The sequence below is a fragment of the Heterocephalus glaber genome, unplaced genomic scaffold (genome assembly GCF_053883595.1).
Source record: "Heterocephalus glaber isolate CG9 unplaced genomic scaffold, H.glaber_assembly_v1.0 deba00001594, whole genome shotgun sequence".
Lineage (NCBI taxonomy): Eukaryota > Metazoa > Chordata > Mammalia > Rodentia > Bathyergidae > Heterocephalus > Heterocephalus glaber.
In genome coordinates, this window is record NW_028258369.1 from 20,277,313 (window position 1) to 20,293,185 (window position 15,873).

Here is a 15,873-nt window from a genome sequence, read left to right on the forward strand (position 1 = left end):
CCAAGCATCATAAATCCTTGGTCTGCTCTTCAGCCATATCCTACAGAATGCAGCAAGAGCAGCACTATACTCCACTCTGGAACCAGCCATCCCAGGGATTCAGATGATCCAAAACTCCCTGCGGGTGCTTTCCCAAGATCTCCTCTGGACCCTAAGCTGCCTATAGCTGCTGCTTCTCCAGGGCTCTCTCATGAATGTCTCCTGAATATACACTAACATAGGATCGCAACCTACCCTGATGATCATTTTCTTAGCCTCCTGCCATTGGAGGTTGGTTGGGGTTGTATGATCTCTGGTGGGTTTGCTCCAGCCTTGGCCTGGTGTCTCCTGTTAGAATAGACAGACTATCCAAGAAATGTTGTCCCCATAGCAATGGCAGAGATGCAAGTAGTCAACACAAGCCTTCCAGGCCCTGTAATGCTTGCTATCACAACTGGAACATTGTTATTTTGGCCTAATCATATTGGCCAAAACAAGGCATGTGACCAAATCCAAAGCCATGTGACAAGGAAATATATCCCGCTTCCCTAGAGGGAGTAATCACAGTCCTTTGGCCTAAATAAAGGTCTGAGTAAAGAATTAGGGGCAAAAGTGCAATCTACCATATCTATGTTAGTGAAGTTGACTTCTAGCATATGACTCAGGTACCCTAACCAGCTGTGAGTCTCAGAATCGATGCTATCTAAAATTTAATTGATCGGTCTTATGAAAATGGGGGAGAAGATAGAGTGCTTTCATTATCCCCCCACACCTAATAACATGTCACACACGTGTGCAGTGCTTAAGATCCCAGACAGAACCACCTTGACTGTTTCTATTAGCATGGGCCAGAGTTTGCAATATAACAATTTTAAGTGGCTTGTCCATCTCAAGCACACAATAGGAACATATAATACAGATCATCCTCCAGCAGTAGATAGGACACCAAACATTCAGTTATTGGCTGAGGAAAAAGTGGCAACAAAGCACCATGCTTGTTAACTCTTACCGTTCAAATAACCTAAAATTATGCAAACGTTGCCCATGTTTGCACTTGTCTTGTTGTCTTTGCAGGTCTGTGTAACTCGGCTGACAGTTGGATGATCGTGCCCAATATTAAGCAGAATCACTACACAGTGCATGGTCTGCAGAGCGGTACCAAGTACATCTTCATGGTCAAGGCCATCAACCAGGCGGGCAGCCGCAGCAGTGAGCCTGGGAAGTTGAAGACAAACAGTAAGTCCCATGAACTCTGCAGAGCTGTCATCTCACATTTGCTGGCCTTTCAGCTGACTCCATCCCCCTTTTTTTTCTTTTCTCTGTCTTGGGCGCTGTTAACAGCCTCAAAAGAACAAGGGAAGAGCCAGTGTGGAGTAGTGGGATTCTCATCAACTACCTCTAGGTTCCAAATATGTCACTCTGCCTTCAAGACCATGAGAGCATTAATCTCTCTGCACTTCAGTCTTCTCATTTTTAAAGAAAATAATCCTGGGGGAGTTCTTGTGAGAAACAGAATATGTCTGTATAAAACCGGACATAGAGTAGGGGCCCTGTAAATTGGGGATGGTATTTTTCATCTGTAGATAAAAGCAAATTAATAACTCCTCAGAAAGTTTTTATTTGACTCCATGTAGCTGTCTGGCTCAGGAACTGTTCTGCCCTTTATCTTCCTACTCGTGCCCAGGGGACATTTAGCAATGTCTAGAGATATTTTGGGTTGTCACAACTCGAGAGAGTGCTATTGGCATCTAGTAGGCCAGAAATGATGGGAGGCATCCCATAATACACAGAACAGCCCCCATTACAAAACATTATCTGGCTTATACTTGTGTCTCACAGTACTATCATCTTCCTGGTACTGTTTCTGCCTACATGTGTTTTGCTTTATCCTCTCTTCTTCCTTTACAACTTTTTGATCTAGAAACGTTATGGTATGTAACACAGTATTTCTTCGCATAAGACCTCCCAGGAAAAAGCAAATCAGAGTGTGTTAATATGGTGCCGTGTTGTGGAGTTACCAGCCAGTAAACAGGAACAATTAAGTGCTTTTCAAGAGGAACCCTCAAGCATATCCTTGATTGCTCAGTGTACTGGAAAACATGTGCTGAGTATTAGAGGGACATAATGAAAGCACTACCTTCAAGATTGAAAGACTGAGGCTCAACCACTTGGTACCCATGTGGCTGTGTGACTAGTTTTTTTTCATATTTTAAAGTAAACTTTTTATTTTGGAACAACTACAGATTCACAGAAAATCTGTAGACATTACAGAGAGTTCTGTATACCCAGCAACTGTAATGTTAATGTTATTTTATATAACTTTGACACTTTTCCCACAACTACCTGGAAGAAATTAACATTGTTACATTACTCTTACCTAAACCCTAGACTTTATTTGAATTTTACCAGGGTTGTCACTACGGTTCTTTTCCTGTTTCAGGATCTAGTCTGCATTTGCATTTAATTTAATTGCATTTAATGTTCTTTAACTTTTCTTTCTTTTTTCTTTAACTTTTAAAATAGGAACATCTTAGTGTCATTTATAAGCTGTCCAAAGACAAGCTCAAAAACAATTCTTAGTAAATAAGGAAATATAACATGATGGCACATGGCACAGTGCCCAAGCACACTCATATCAGCAGGTTTTTATTTAAATGTGTATTAGGTCCCTCAAAAATATGCTTGAGCACCTAGTGTATTTGAGATGCTGTGCAAAATGTTGTGGATACTAGGAAGACCTCCAATTTCTTAGCATGTGCATTTCTCAGGGGTTCATAGATGATTGGGAAATGTAGCATGTTCATCTTTCTTCACCATTCAGTTTGTGATGTCTGAGACTGGAGTAACTAGGAGGGTGCTGGATTTACAGGGGTGCCCCTGCTCACTCAGCCTTGGGGCCTTTGCAAGGTGGGGTGTGATTAGGAGATGTGAAGAGGAGGCAGTGTTCCATACAGAGGGAACAGCTTGTGCAAAGGCCGGAGACAAGGGGATAATGTTGGTGGAGCAGAAAATTGATAAATTTGGTAAAAGAGGCTTGGCTTGGGAAGATGAGCGAGAAAGCTGTAAAGAAGAAGCAGATTGTGAAACCCTCATGGGTCATTGTAGGGAGTTTCTTTGAGGAGCAATGGTTGGTGGGAAACAGGGCAAAGAGTTTAAAGAGGCAGGATAGGGGTTCCCATCAAATGACACCTTTGCACTACGGTGTGGTGCATGGATTACAAGGAAGGGAGACTGACAGGTGGGCCAAGTGCCAGAAGATTATGGCAAGAATTGTCCAACCAGGGAACAGTGGCCAGAATAGGGTCATGCCCTGTACACATGTTCTAATGAATTAAATTCTTTAGTAAAGTAACTATTGATTTTCTCCTTGAATGAATTGGTCCTTACTGAAACAAAAGCCTGGGATTTGGGCAGAGTGGGTAGTGGTTTATTCAGGAAATGCATCTGGGGTACAGACAGAATTTTGCCCCTTGAGAACACAGGATTGGGCCAGCAAAGGCTAGTGGGAAGCTCCTCGCAGTGTGAGTGGCTGAGATGTGAGCCGAGGCAAGCAGGATACTTCAGGCAGTTCTCACCTTTGCAAGACCGATCTTTGTGGTACTACTACGCCATTCTGCTCCTTCTCACTGGCCGGATGCCAAGCAGCACTCAACCTTCATAAATGACTAGTGCCATAATGGAATTTCATCTTGTTTTTCCCAGTAGTGTCCAGTGCACATTTGTCTTTCATCTTTACAATGGAAATATCTTACGAAATGCTATCTTTGTATTTTTCTTGTCTTAGTCCGTAGCTTATCTCTAACAATTGTCACAATCATCCCTGAGGGTGGTTATTTGCTTATTGGTGTGTAAGAGAAGCCCATATTTAAACTGCAGGTCTTATGGACTCTGCTAATGTATGCCTCCTGCTTGGCACTTGAGGCTTTTATCAGTTCCGCCTTTTAAAGTGATGATAGACAGATAGATAGATAGATAGATAGATAGATAGATAAGGCTATATTGATATATAAATAAAGATATATAGCTAGATAGACATATGGTTATATAGACATCAAGAGTCAGTAAAACCACAGCTTAAGTACCAAATCTGACTGCCTATTTTTGTAAATACTATAAAGTTTTATTGGCTATTCTCATCCATTTATCTGTCATCTATGGCTGCTTCCTTGCTGCGGTGACAGAGTTGAGCAGTAACCACAAAAGATACCACACGGGCTGCATAGCTGAAAACATTTACTACCTGGCCCTTTGCACCTGATCTAAAAGAATTTTTAAGGTGCTGGTGTTATGTTTTTATCCAAGTAGCAACTGGAAATTCTATGGCTTACCCACATGTGACAAAAAGCACAGTGTTCCCCTATTGCTGGGTCTGTTTTTCCACCAGCATCACCTATTGCCTCAGTGAAATTTATCAGACTTTTGCCTGTGATTATCTGGGAGCTGTATACTGGGCAGGAGCTGCCAACTACAGCACCATGTATTTTGGTGGGAGGCATCGTGATATCTGAGTCAGGTTGCAACTCATTTCCGGCCTAAAATGCTTGTGCCCTATGTAGTGTTGAAAGACAGGTAGTAATCCAACCCAATACTGAGCTGTCAAAGATGTAACAGCTTTAGCGAATTGTCTATGGATGACTCTACCAAGATTTTTTAGTGGTTAAAACTTCAAAATACAAATATGAAGAATGAAATAGAGAGGGCCTTATTTATTATGTATATGAATAAACAAAACCTGGACATCACTATCATGTTTTTCCTGATTCTGTGGGTTGAAAGTTTAGGATTTTTTAGTCATTCTAATCTCCTAAGAGTAGTGCTTTGATTTTTAACAGTCTCAGAATAATGTAAACCTTTATAATATTCTACTTGGTGAGATCTGAAATTTTGATTTGTTTGGTTTCTAGTCTGAAATCTATTGAGTATAAATATGCTTTATTCCTCATTAAATGTGGCAGTGGTAGAAAAGAAAGTCTTTATTTTCTTCTCCTTTTCAGGACTCTATCCAGGCAGTATGTACCTGTACTGCTTGTTTGCAGCTGGAAGGGTTGAAAAAGATACCTCAGCCCATGATGAGTTCTGGTTGACCTTCGCCCATGCTATTGTTAAATAGTTGGCCTAGTACCTCTGGCTCCCTTAGAGCTAACACTGAAACTCATGAAGACATTCTTGCTCCTCTTCATTCTTACTGCGCTTAGCACTCTACCTTACACAGAGCTGCTGCTCTCTAACTGTATTTTGAGTATCATGAAAACTATATGCAAATGCCCTTGAAAGCTCTTGATAAAGCTTCTGTCACTGTTTGAATACAAGATACTGCTCTGGGATAGGAAGCACACCTCAAGGAGGGATGGTCTGCTCCAGTCTTCTACATCTGATGATGAAAATATGCTATTGGTCATGCTCAAATCAACAGTGCTTTTCTACTTCCTCTTTTTGATTTGTGAACTTGTTTCCAGGTCAACCATTTAAACTGGATCCCAAATCTGCTCATCGAAAACTGAAGGTGTCCCACGATAACTTGACAGTAGAACGGGATGAGTCATCATCCAAAAAGAGCCATACACCTGAACGCTTCACTAGCCAAGGGAGCTACGGAGTGGCTGGAAATGTGTTCATTGACAGTGGCCGGCATTACTGGGAAGTGGTCATAAGCGGAAGCACATGGTAGGCAACTTATATCTATTGTCTTCCTTTGTGAAAAGGAGCATTTCATTGTATACTTTGTCAGAACATCAACCCACACCAGCATCCATCCCAAAGAATCAAATGTAGAAAGGTTGTATTGGTCAGCTATTACTAAAATAATGCTATATAACAAATATGCCAAAACACAGTGACTTCAAACAACCCCCATGTATTAGTATTAACTACTACCCACATCTGTGGTTTAGCTGATCAAGGCTAATATTACAACCAGACTTTGCTTTTCGCTGTAGTTTGGGTCTAGGACTGTCCTGTGTCTCTTCCTCTTCCTTGGATGCCTGGGTTACCCAGGCCATGTTCTTTTCAATAACCCATCAGGGAAAGCACGTTTCAAGCCTCTGCTTGCATCATGTCCACTAAATTCCTATTGACCAAAGCAATACGGAACATGGAGTTCTGGTTCCTGGAAAAGCTGTAGTTTCCAAACACTGCTCTTTCATGCTTTAAAGCACAGGTCAGCACACTGCAGCCCATGGGTGCAGTGACCCAAGGCCTGACCTAAGGCCTGTTTCTGTAAATAAGGTATTATGGGTCTCATCCTCATGCCTTTTGTTTATGGCTGCATTTTGGATCCAGTGACACAGTTGACTAATTAAGACAGAATCATGTCATCTGCAGAGCTGAAAATATTTACTTCCTGGCCCTTTAGAGAAAAGGTTTGTCTAATTTCTACTTTAAAATACTAATCCCCATCATTTAAAAAAAAATATTTTCTGTTGCTTTGTATGTTTTGTGATTCAAGACTGGGTCAATTAGTGCAAAAAGCTAAAGGCTGAGTGAGTGGGGGGTGAAGCAATCATCATAGACTGCAAATAATTTCAAGAGGTCTATTAGAGCCAGCCCAGTGACTTTCACCCATTGAGTTCTCCAAGACAAGGGATAAGGGTGGGATGCAATCTGCATTGGAATTTGTTAACTCTGCAAAATTGACCTTCCCTAATCCCCAGTACAAATGGCATCCCTCCCGTTGGCTGTCCACCTCACAAATGCTTGCTGAATATTGCTCAAAAAGGGATCTGTTTTGTTCTTTTTTAAAAAGCCTTCCTGTGGCACAACTGCATTTTACAGATGTTAACTTATTTATTCATCATAACACCCCTACAAAGGTAGATGCTGATAGTATCCTGTTCTACAGATAAGGGGACTGAGGCACATCCCCAAGATTATAAAACGTATAGATAGCAGAGCCAGGAATTACCACCAAGGATCTTAACCAGAAGTCCAAAAACACTGTTGGTAAAGGACCCAGAGAGTCAATATGTCTGGTTTTGGGTACCGGATGATTTTTGTCCAACCTATTCAACTTGGCTGTTGTAGCTGAAAGCAGCCACAGACAATATACGCACAAATGAGTGTGGCTGTGTGCCAATAGAATTTCTTTGTTAAAAATAGTCAGAAGGCCAGAGTTGACCCCAACTTGTAATTTGCTGATCCCTGCCTCTAATCACCATGCTATGCTGCTATTCACAATACAGTGATTACTTTTTTGAAATATTACAATTACTCTTTACAGCTCATAATAGTGTATTTAATGAATGATACTGTAACCCTTGCTTTAAAAATAAAACCAACATTCAAAACTGCATAATCTGAAGAAACACCTGCAAAAGAAGGTGTTTCTTTTGATATAACCATGATAAAGATCTTATTTTAAAAAGACCTTTCCATTCAAATCTATGCAAATAATGCAATGTATAAAAGTCCTCGATAGTGCAGGTACCAGTTAACCGAAATCTAAAATGTGAGATTGTAAGCTTGGGTGGCATGTCTCTCCTAATAATGGTGCCTATATTGGCTAAACCAGTAGGTTTTCATATGTTATTTGCCTCATGATTTTCTTCACACAGAGCATTTTCCAATTCCAACATCTTTCCAGAGGATGGAGGACAAATCCTTTACCCTACTAGGCTCTGGGCTAGACTGACATTAGCAATTTTTAGCTTCTCTGGGGCAAAAATAAAAGCACAAAGAAAAATACAAATATGCAAAAAAGCCAACATTTCTAGTTAATTAATGTGCTGTATTAATCTGGGATGGAATCCAATGTCCAAATGATTATAACACCATTAATAATTATTTATGATAAATAATAGCTGGTTCTTATGATCTCATTGCCATTGATGAATAGTGCGGAAAATTCCACCAATCCACTTTACTTACTTAAACACAGATCACCATTACCTTTAAAACACACTCCAGATGTCAAAACCAGCTCATGAGAGGAAAAGAAATCTTACAAGTAATTACCACACTTGGGATCTTTACAAACCTGATTGTGTCAATTTCAGAACATCCTCATGTAGAAAATCGTTTTACATTTCCTGCACTTCTTTAACAATGAAGGGGTGGCCCCCTATGATTAAATGCTGCTGACACCTTGCAACAGCTAATGACACATATATTTTCTCATGAAATATAGTCCTGACTTTAAATTAACATGTCCGTTATGATCAGTGCAATGGGGCGTGCTAACATTTGTCTAAGAAACAATTTTTATACTTTTTGAATTCTCCACGTCTCACTGCATCACCTGATGGAACATTAGATTCTGCCTGCACCTTTCAAGTGCAGTGGAAATAATGTACATAGTTTTGCAGACTAATGATAGTATAATGGTGTTTTTCTTTGCTTAATGGACTATATACTTGGTAATTTTCCTACTCTCTAATGCTGTTAATGTGCTCTTGGTGTTTTATGAAATGGTGTTAACTAAAGCAGTAATAACAGGTTCAGGCAATGATTGCTAGACTGGAAATGGAGGGGCAGCACAAGATTTCTGGAGTTTGCTCCTACTTTTGACTTTCTCTGTTTTCTCATTGCTAAATGAAGTCAGCTATCTCTGCCAAAGCAACCACATAGGGTTGTTACGATTGAAATGGAAAATAACACCCAAGTTCTTTAATAAAAGATTAAAATAGTGCACAGCAACAAGAAAGAAACAATACAGATATGGTTATTTTGTGATGCAAATGCAGGCTCCAAATTATCCGGAAAAAAAAAAAAAAGTCTGCCAAGGCATGAAGAACATCTTTGGGGGGAGATGTTTAAATTAAAAAGTGAAAACCTTTCCAAAGTGTATCAGTTAGGACTCAGCAGATAAGCAGAAGTCAATCAGGGTCTTCCATGGAGGAAGAGAGCCAGAAATTTACAGAGCCCCTGGCAGAACCAAGATGCAAGTCAGCAAGTCTGCCACCCTAGTGCCTGGAGTCGCAGTGACCTGCTGCTCACACCCAAAGCAGGTATAGACAGGAGCTCATCCGAAGCTTCCACAACCAAACCTCACTTTCTCAGTCTGCCACTGGAAGAGTGTTCTTCCTCCTCTTCCAACTTCTGGATCTTGTGCAAAGGCGTTGAAATAGCAGAACCTGACCCAGACTCCTACAGGAAAGGGCGTTGTGAGAAACACAGCCTGGAATTCTCCCTGGGAGGATGAGAAGGATGACAAGAGGGAAGAGAGGATGTTGCATTGACAAGAAACTAGCTGGCACACGGGTTTAACGGATTATCCATTCTGTCTTCTCTAAGAATTCAGCGATGGCATGTTGTATTAATTTTCATTTTAACATGCCACTCTTACAGTGATTGTATTTTAAATCTAATGTGATTTTTAAAAGAATGTCATTTTAACAAAGACCAATGAAGTTTTTCTCTCTGCGCTGAGTCAGGTGCCATATGTCAATATCCAATTACACCGGTTTCTGCTATAACGTATTAAAAGTTGAACTGTGAGTCATTCACTCTTTATTAAAAGTGATGTGTTTTGCTTATCTTAATAACTGAAATGCTTTGAATATTACAGGGCATGTCTCAGAGAGGTAAAAAGAGATTGAGAAGCTTAGGACATGGTAGAAAAAATCCTTAAGATTTTTATTTTTAAGCAGTGATAGAATATTTAGAATAATTGGATTTGTGTCGCTCAAAGATATTTTAAAAATCTAAAAAATGTAGTAGAAAATATAATCAGAAATGTTTTGGCAATGATGGATTGCACAATTTCTGGTGAAGGAAGGGATTACAGAGTGTCATTTAAGTTTGTGGCCTTTTGGGTAATCCTAGATTCAAATTCTGATTCTAGTACTAATTATGTATGTGTCACCAGAAAATAATAATAAAGTAATGTTTACTGACTATTACATATCAGGCTTTGTACTCAAGATTTAGAATGCATTTTTTCTTTTAATGCATAAAATAATCCTGGGAGATGGAGACTATCATTATCCCTATGATATAGATGAGAAACTGAGACAGAGTGATGACAAGGGATTTATCCTGCTAAATGAAAAATCATTCTTCCTGCTTGCCTTTGCAAGTGCACTCAAAGTCATGGGAAATGACAGATACAGTGTCAACTGAAAAGTTTAAAGAAGGTCAAAAGGACAAGTTTTGAGTTATCCTGTCCGATACAGTAACCGAGAGCTGCATGTAGCTATTTAAATCATTTAATTATTTTAATCATTTAATTAAAATTAAATGCCGATGCCCCTTTGCTTTACTATGAAGTTACACCCTGATAATGCCATGGTAAAATGAAAATACTGTGCTACTGCCCAGCATAGTGAGAGCATACTGCATTTCACTAGTCCAGGAAATGATCAAAATTCAGAATTTGAAGGATAGTTTCTACTAAATGTATCTCACTTTTGTACCATTATAAAGTCAAAAACTCTTCAAGTCAACCCTCCTGTGTTGGGGAACATCTATACATTTAAAGTTGAGTTTCTCAGTCTTAGCAGCCACAGTTCAAGTGCTCAATAGCCCATGTGGCTCATGGCTACCGCACTGAACAGAGTAGCATACTTCAGTCATTGCAGGAAGTTCTATTGGTTGTCACTGGTCCAGCAAATTGAATGTGCAGTAACTTATGAGAGAAAAAATAAAATAGCAAAACACAAAATTCAAATTCTCTTGCAGTGTATGAGCTGAAAACAGGATGGTGAGTAAATACACTGACTCTGTACACCCACTCTGTGTTTAGGAGGGAAGAAGATGAGGAGCACAGGTGTTGGGTTTTTGCCAAGCTTCCACATAAAGAGAAAGAACAGGGACAACAGATGATCTCTTTTTTATGACCCCTGAGGACCACAGAATGGATTTACACACATGTGCACTGTGGCTTATTGATTTTAGTGTCACTGTTCTGTCTCTCTAGGTATGCCATTGGCCTTGCCTACAAATCAGCCCCGAAGCACGAATGGATTGGGAAGAACTCTGCTTCCTGGGCCCTCTGCCGCTGCAACAATAATTGGGTGGTGAGACACAACAGCAAGGAAATTCCCATCGAGCCCGCCCCGCATCTCCGGCGAGTTGGCATCCTGCTGGACTATGATAACGGCTCCATTGCTTTCTATGATGCTTTGAACTCCATCCACCTCTACACCTTTGATGTGGCGTTTGCGCAGCCTGTGTGCCCCACCTTCACCGTGTGGAACAAGTGTTTGACGATTATAACTGGTCTTCCTATCCCAGACCATTTGGACTGCACAGAGCAGCTGCCCTGAGCATCTGGCCATCAGAGCTGCTTTCTGGGGGATAACAGAGTTTGAGGCCACTATTTAGGGGATGGAGAAAACACAGGCTTCAAGAGTGTGATTAAATCTCCCTAGAAAGTGTCCAGAAATCAGCTGAGACAGGCTCAAAATAGATTTCTTTTCTTTTACTGTGTTTTGTATTAAGTGCAGGCTTTAATAATTTCTTTAATTTTTTTGTATTTAGAGGAAAATCTATAGATTATTTATAAAAAGAAACATAATTGGGATTACAACTCTTAGGAATTACTTGGTTTTGCACATTAAGAGGCTCATGAGTTTACCAACTCTTACAAATTTTGTTTCATCACAGTCTGTGGGCCTGCAAAAACAATAACAACAACAGTACACACACACACACACACACACACACCTTTTGTAGATTTGTATGTTTAATCACTTTCTCACATAGTATTTCATACTGAGCCCATGGTAGGTCCTATCACTTTGACAGTGCATAACGGAATATGCAGCTGCTTTAAAGACAAAAATAATTTTGAACCCAGTAGGAAAGTAAACTGGCTTTCTTGCTCTGGTTTAACTTGAAGTGTTTTAACTATAATGTAAAAAAAAAAAATCATGTATTGGATCAACTAGAATGGAGAGTAAGCGAGAGAGAAAGTGGAAGTAATTGACTTTGGACCTCAGAATTAGCCATGGCTCAATCTTTACCCTCTGATGGCTGATGGGATAATGTTGGAAAGAAAGGTTCTGAAACCTTTGCCCATGTTTCCCCACGTTTTGCAGGGCTAAGGACTCTGTGCTAACATTATGAATAAGATCGCAATTGAAAATAGTCACTTTGACTACTACAGATTAATAAAAAATTCAGGCTGATTTGTGTTTTATCAGAAGTAGGATTTTGTCTCATGATATGAAACTACTTCATTCTTCCTCCTAATAGTTTTCTTAGAACTGCGAAATATCTTCACTACATTTAATAGTTGTCCTATTTTCCCCTTCCCCAAATCAAGTTTTCTTCTGGGGCTAAGGGGCTAAGTATATAAACATGTACTGTCACAAGTAACAACACCACTTTGGATTGATTTTGCTCTCTGGGACATCAGCACATGGCCCCAGTCACCACTACCACATCTAAATATAAGTCACTGAAAAACACTTAATATTTCTGGGTTAGTAATGACAAGGGACATTGCATAAAGTACTGTTCACTCGTATACATGCCTAAAAAGTTATTATAAACATGTGTTTATTAAACACATCTTGAAAATTGTAGACGTCCCTCTATATTCTAGTATAGTTTACCATAGACTTGTAATATGAAAAAAAATTCAAACTCACTATTTCTACACAGGAACCTGCTAATAGAACTTGCTAATCAAATAAAGGTCAGATGAGATTCTTTGCATGCTGATCCAATGTATTGTAATGGTCCCTAAACTAAGTCTTTCTCAAGTGGTCTTTGGCCTGGGACTTGGGCATGGATTCTATCTTGACCATGTGTGTGACCTCTGTAAATGGTTTCATTGCTAAAATATTTATCTGGGCTACTGGGTCAGCCATTGACTGAACAGACGGGTGGATATAGACATTGTTTTTAGTGATTTTTAAAGCCAGATCAACCAATTGTTTCCCTGAAATAAGTAAATAGACCCATTCTTCCAGCATCACATGGCCAAAGGTGATATTGCCAATCTGGACTTCAAGGGAGACCAAGCCAGTTTCCTGTGTCCTTCTGTCTCTCCCTTAGCAAATGCTCTCCTTTTTCTTAATAGATTCTATATATTTACTATATTATTTATACCCAGATGGATATTTTGATAGCTACTTAAGACAATATCACAACTAAAAATTAACATCTCAATGGAGAAAAAGCTAATCGTTCTCTGGCAACTTAACGCGATTTTTTTTTTACAATATGAAAACCATGTGTGTTTGCCTTCCCTGAATAAACCAAAAGGGTTGCCTCAGTAATTTTTACATACATTTTGGGTAACTGGATAAAGGATATTTTAATGCACTTTGTACACTTACAGGTTCTAAATAAAAGGGTCTAAAACTCAGTTTCTGAGTTTTTAAAATCATAGTCTCCAGGTACCAATAAGTGCTACAGTTTGCCTTATGATGTTAACATAAATCATTTTACTAGAAGGACACTATTTCTGTGAATATAATGTTTTTCAATGTCAAGATGTTACTACGCAAATTTTCACTGCAAGCCGTATAAGGTATGTTTGGCTATTTTTATAAGGCCAAGACAGATTATGTTATAATTTTGTTGTGGAAGTCTCACTCTTGGCTAACTTAAAAACATGGATGTAGCAGTTACTATTTCCACGTTGTCATATTTACAGGAAAATGTGTATATGGTGAAAAGCCACAGTGTTTACTTTAATAACTGTAATGATGTAGAAAAGATTCCCATGTGGATTTTTTGAAAGTCTAAAAAATATATGCTGTAAACATTTGCTGCAGTATAATTATGCATTCTCTTTAAATGGATTAGGGTCACAATATTTTCTTTTTCAAGGTCTTCACAGGAAGCATTTTGATATAGGGACAAAAGAGAGGGCAGTGCCAAATAAATCAATAGAACAAAGTTGATGAAATGCCAACCAAGGCTGCAAGGGCCGACATCATGGGTGTGTGAATGGCTCAGTTGCCCAGAGCCCTGGTGCTCTAAGGAGCCCTAAGCTTGGTTTGATGCTCTCCTTTCACTGTCATGAAATTCTTAATAATTTTCCAACATGGGGCCTGTATTTTCACTTTGTACAGGGCCCTGAAAGTTTTGTAGCCAGTCCTCATAATGGAACTCAGAAACATGGTACCTCTACTCCCAGCAGATAGAAATACATAAATCTGAATCCAAAGTTGAAAGTTACTGGCCATATCATTAAAGTAGGAATCTAAAAGGTGAATTAAGGTGAGGGTGAGTCTAGTGAAACATTTTTCTTCTGGCTTTAAGAGAAAATGACTCCAATAACTGACTTCAAACACTGATGAAGGTTTCTGCTGGAGAAGAGGAAACAGCCTGAGTATAAACAAGCTTTTTATTATGGTACTGATATGTTGACCTTAAACTTCTTGAAGAACTGAACCAGTGCCCTCCGTTCAAGGTGAAATTCCACCCCAGCTCCGGCACATGTGCAGTGCCTACAGAGACACGTGCCTGTATGCTCACATTCGTGTGTATTTGGCGTTGGGAAGTTGGCACTTGACCTTCCTTGATAAAACATTAAAAAGCATACAAAGACAATGGTGACAGCAGGAGGAATTTCTTGAAAACAGTGCTTCTCATCCAGGACTTGATTTTGCCCCTGAGGAGACAACTGGTCATGTGTGGAATCAATTTTGCTTGTCAAAATTGGGAGAAACAGTGCTACTGGCATCTAGGGGGTAGAGGTCTGGGATGACATTAAACATCCTACAGAACACAGCATAGTTCCCCACACAAAGAGTTATCTGGCCCAAATTTTAAGGTGTATCCCGTTCGGACACTCCTGGTTGTTGGCTTTTTGTAAATGTAAAACTCTCATAAATGCCTTTTACTCTTTCAGTAAGTGATTCAGTGCCTGCTAGAGCAAAAAGCAACAAAGAAAAAGCAGGAGTCATCAGTTCAAAACCTTCAGTGCGGTGGCCCCTTCACTCTCAAGAACATTTACAAAATGCTTATGAAAATCTAAAATCTGTGGAGCAAGCCACGCCTGTGTAAGTGGGAGACACTGATAAGTATCGAGATCTGGGTGAGCTTAGTTCAGAAGTGAGAAGCTGGCTTTCTTTATGACTCCTTGCACCTGGACAAATTCAACCCCTGATGCTTGGGTCACGCCGCCATGCCCTCAGTCCAGACTCTTCTCTTGATTGCTGTTGCTTCCTGGTTGAAAATAAAATCATTTTTTGTGGCACCCAAAACAGGTCTCTGCCTGTGTCTGTAGCTTTTTTATTCATTATGATTTTTACAAGTACATCTTCAAGTTCTGCTCATTTTTCGTACTATTTTGTGACACACAGTTCATTTTCTATAACATCCGAGACTGTCTCATATCTACTGCCCCTCTCCCTTCACAGTACAGTTATTTTACAAGATTAAAAATATTCCACAAGGAATTTTTAAATACGATGATAGAAAACCAATGAAGGAGTGGAAGCCTAGAGCAAGGATCACTTGATGCCAACATTTATAGGTGGTTTGGAGAGGCTATCAGTAGAAGAGTGGTGGTCTTTTCAGCATGCTCTGGGACAGTCCCAGCAGCTGCTCCATAACTCCATGCCCAAGCGCATCTGATAATCCACAGGACTGGACTTGCATCTTAGCACTGTGAGTCCTTTCGGTCTAGGACAGTGCTATGCATCAGGACTGCTGCCAGCCTGTTCAGAATGCCAGTTTTGCTTCCCTCCAGGCCTGCTGGTCAGAAGCTCTGTGGGTAGGACCAAGCAATCGAAGTGGTAACAAGCAACTGCAGGAGATTCTGATACTAGGGATAGTTTGTGAGGTGCTGCTTTGTAGAGCTTTTCCCAACCTCACAGCCCACATAAAAAGGCAAATACAGCTTGAAATATGTTTTCAAGGCAACACGCATTAGAGGCAAGGTGGTGTAATCCAGGATCTTCCATCTGACTTTGCGTTAAAATCGCCTTTCTGCACCTATTAATTCCTGGATTCCATCCTGAAAGATCAGGAATGAGAAGGTTGGGAGTATGATCC

General features: G+C 39.9%; 1 protein-coding gene across 4 annotated transcripts in view; it reads left to right on the forward strand.

Moving 5' to 3' along the window:
- Positions 1 to 15,084, forward strand: part of Mid1 (midline 1) — a 372,860-nt gene extending 357,776 nt beyond the window's left edge. For 2 of the 4 annotated variants that reach the window (XM_013067893.3, XM_004871029.4), the window contains exons 8-10: positions 1,054 to 1,215; positions 5,436 to 5,643; positions 10,832 to 11,356. In XM_013067893.3, the coding sequence (XP_012923347.1) occupies positions 1,054 to 1,215; positions 5,436 to 5,643; positions 10,832 to 11,180 (719 nt within the window). In that variant the 3' untranslated portion in view covers positions 11,181 to 11,356. Of the gene's footprint in view, positions 1 to 1,053; positions 1,216 to 5,435; positions 5,644 to 10,831 lie in introns of all 4 variants that reach the window. The other 2 variants (XM_013067894.3, XM_013067892.3) reach the window with 2 other exon arrangements.
- Positions 15,085 to 15,873: the final 789 nt, after the last annotated feature.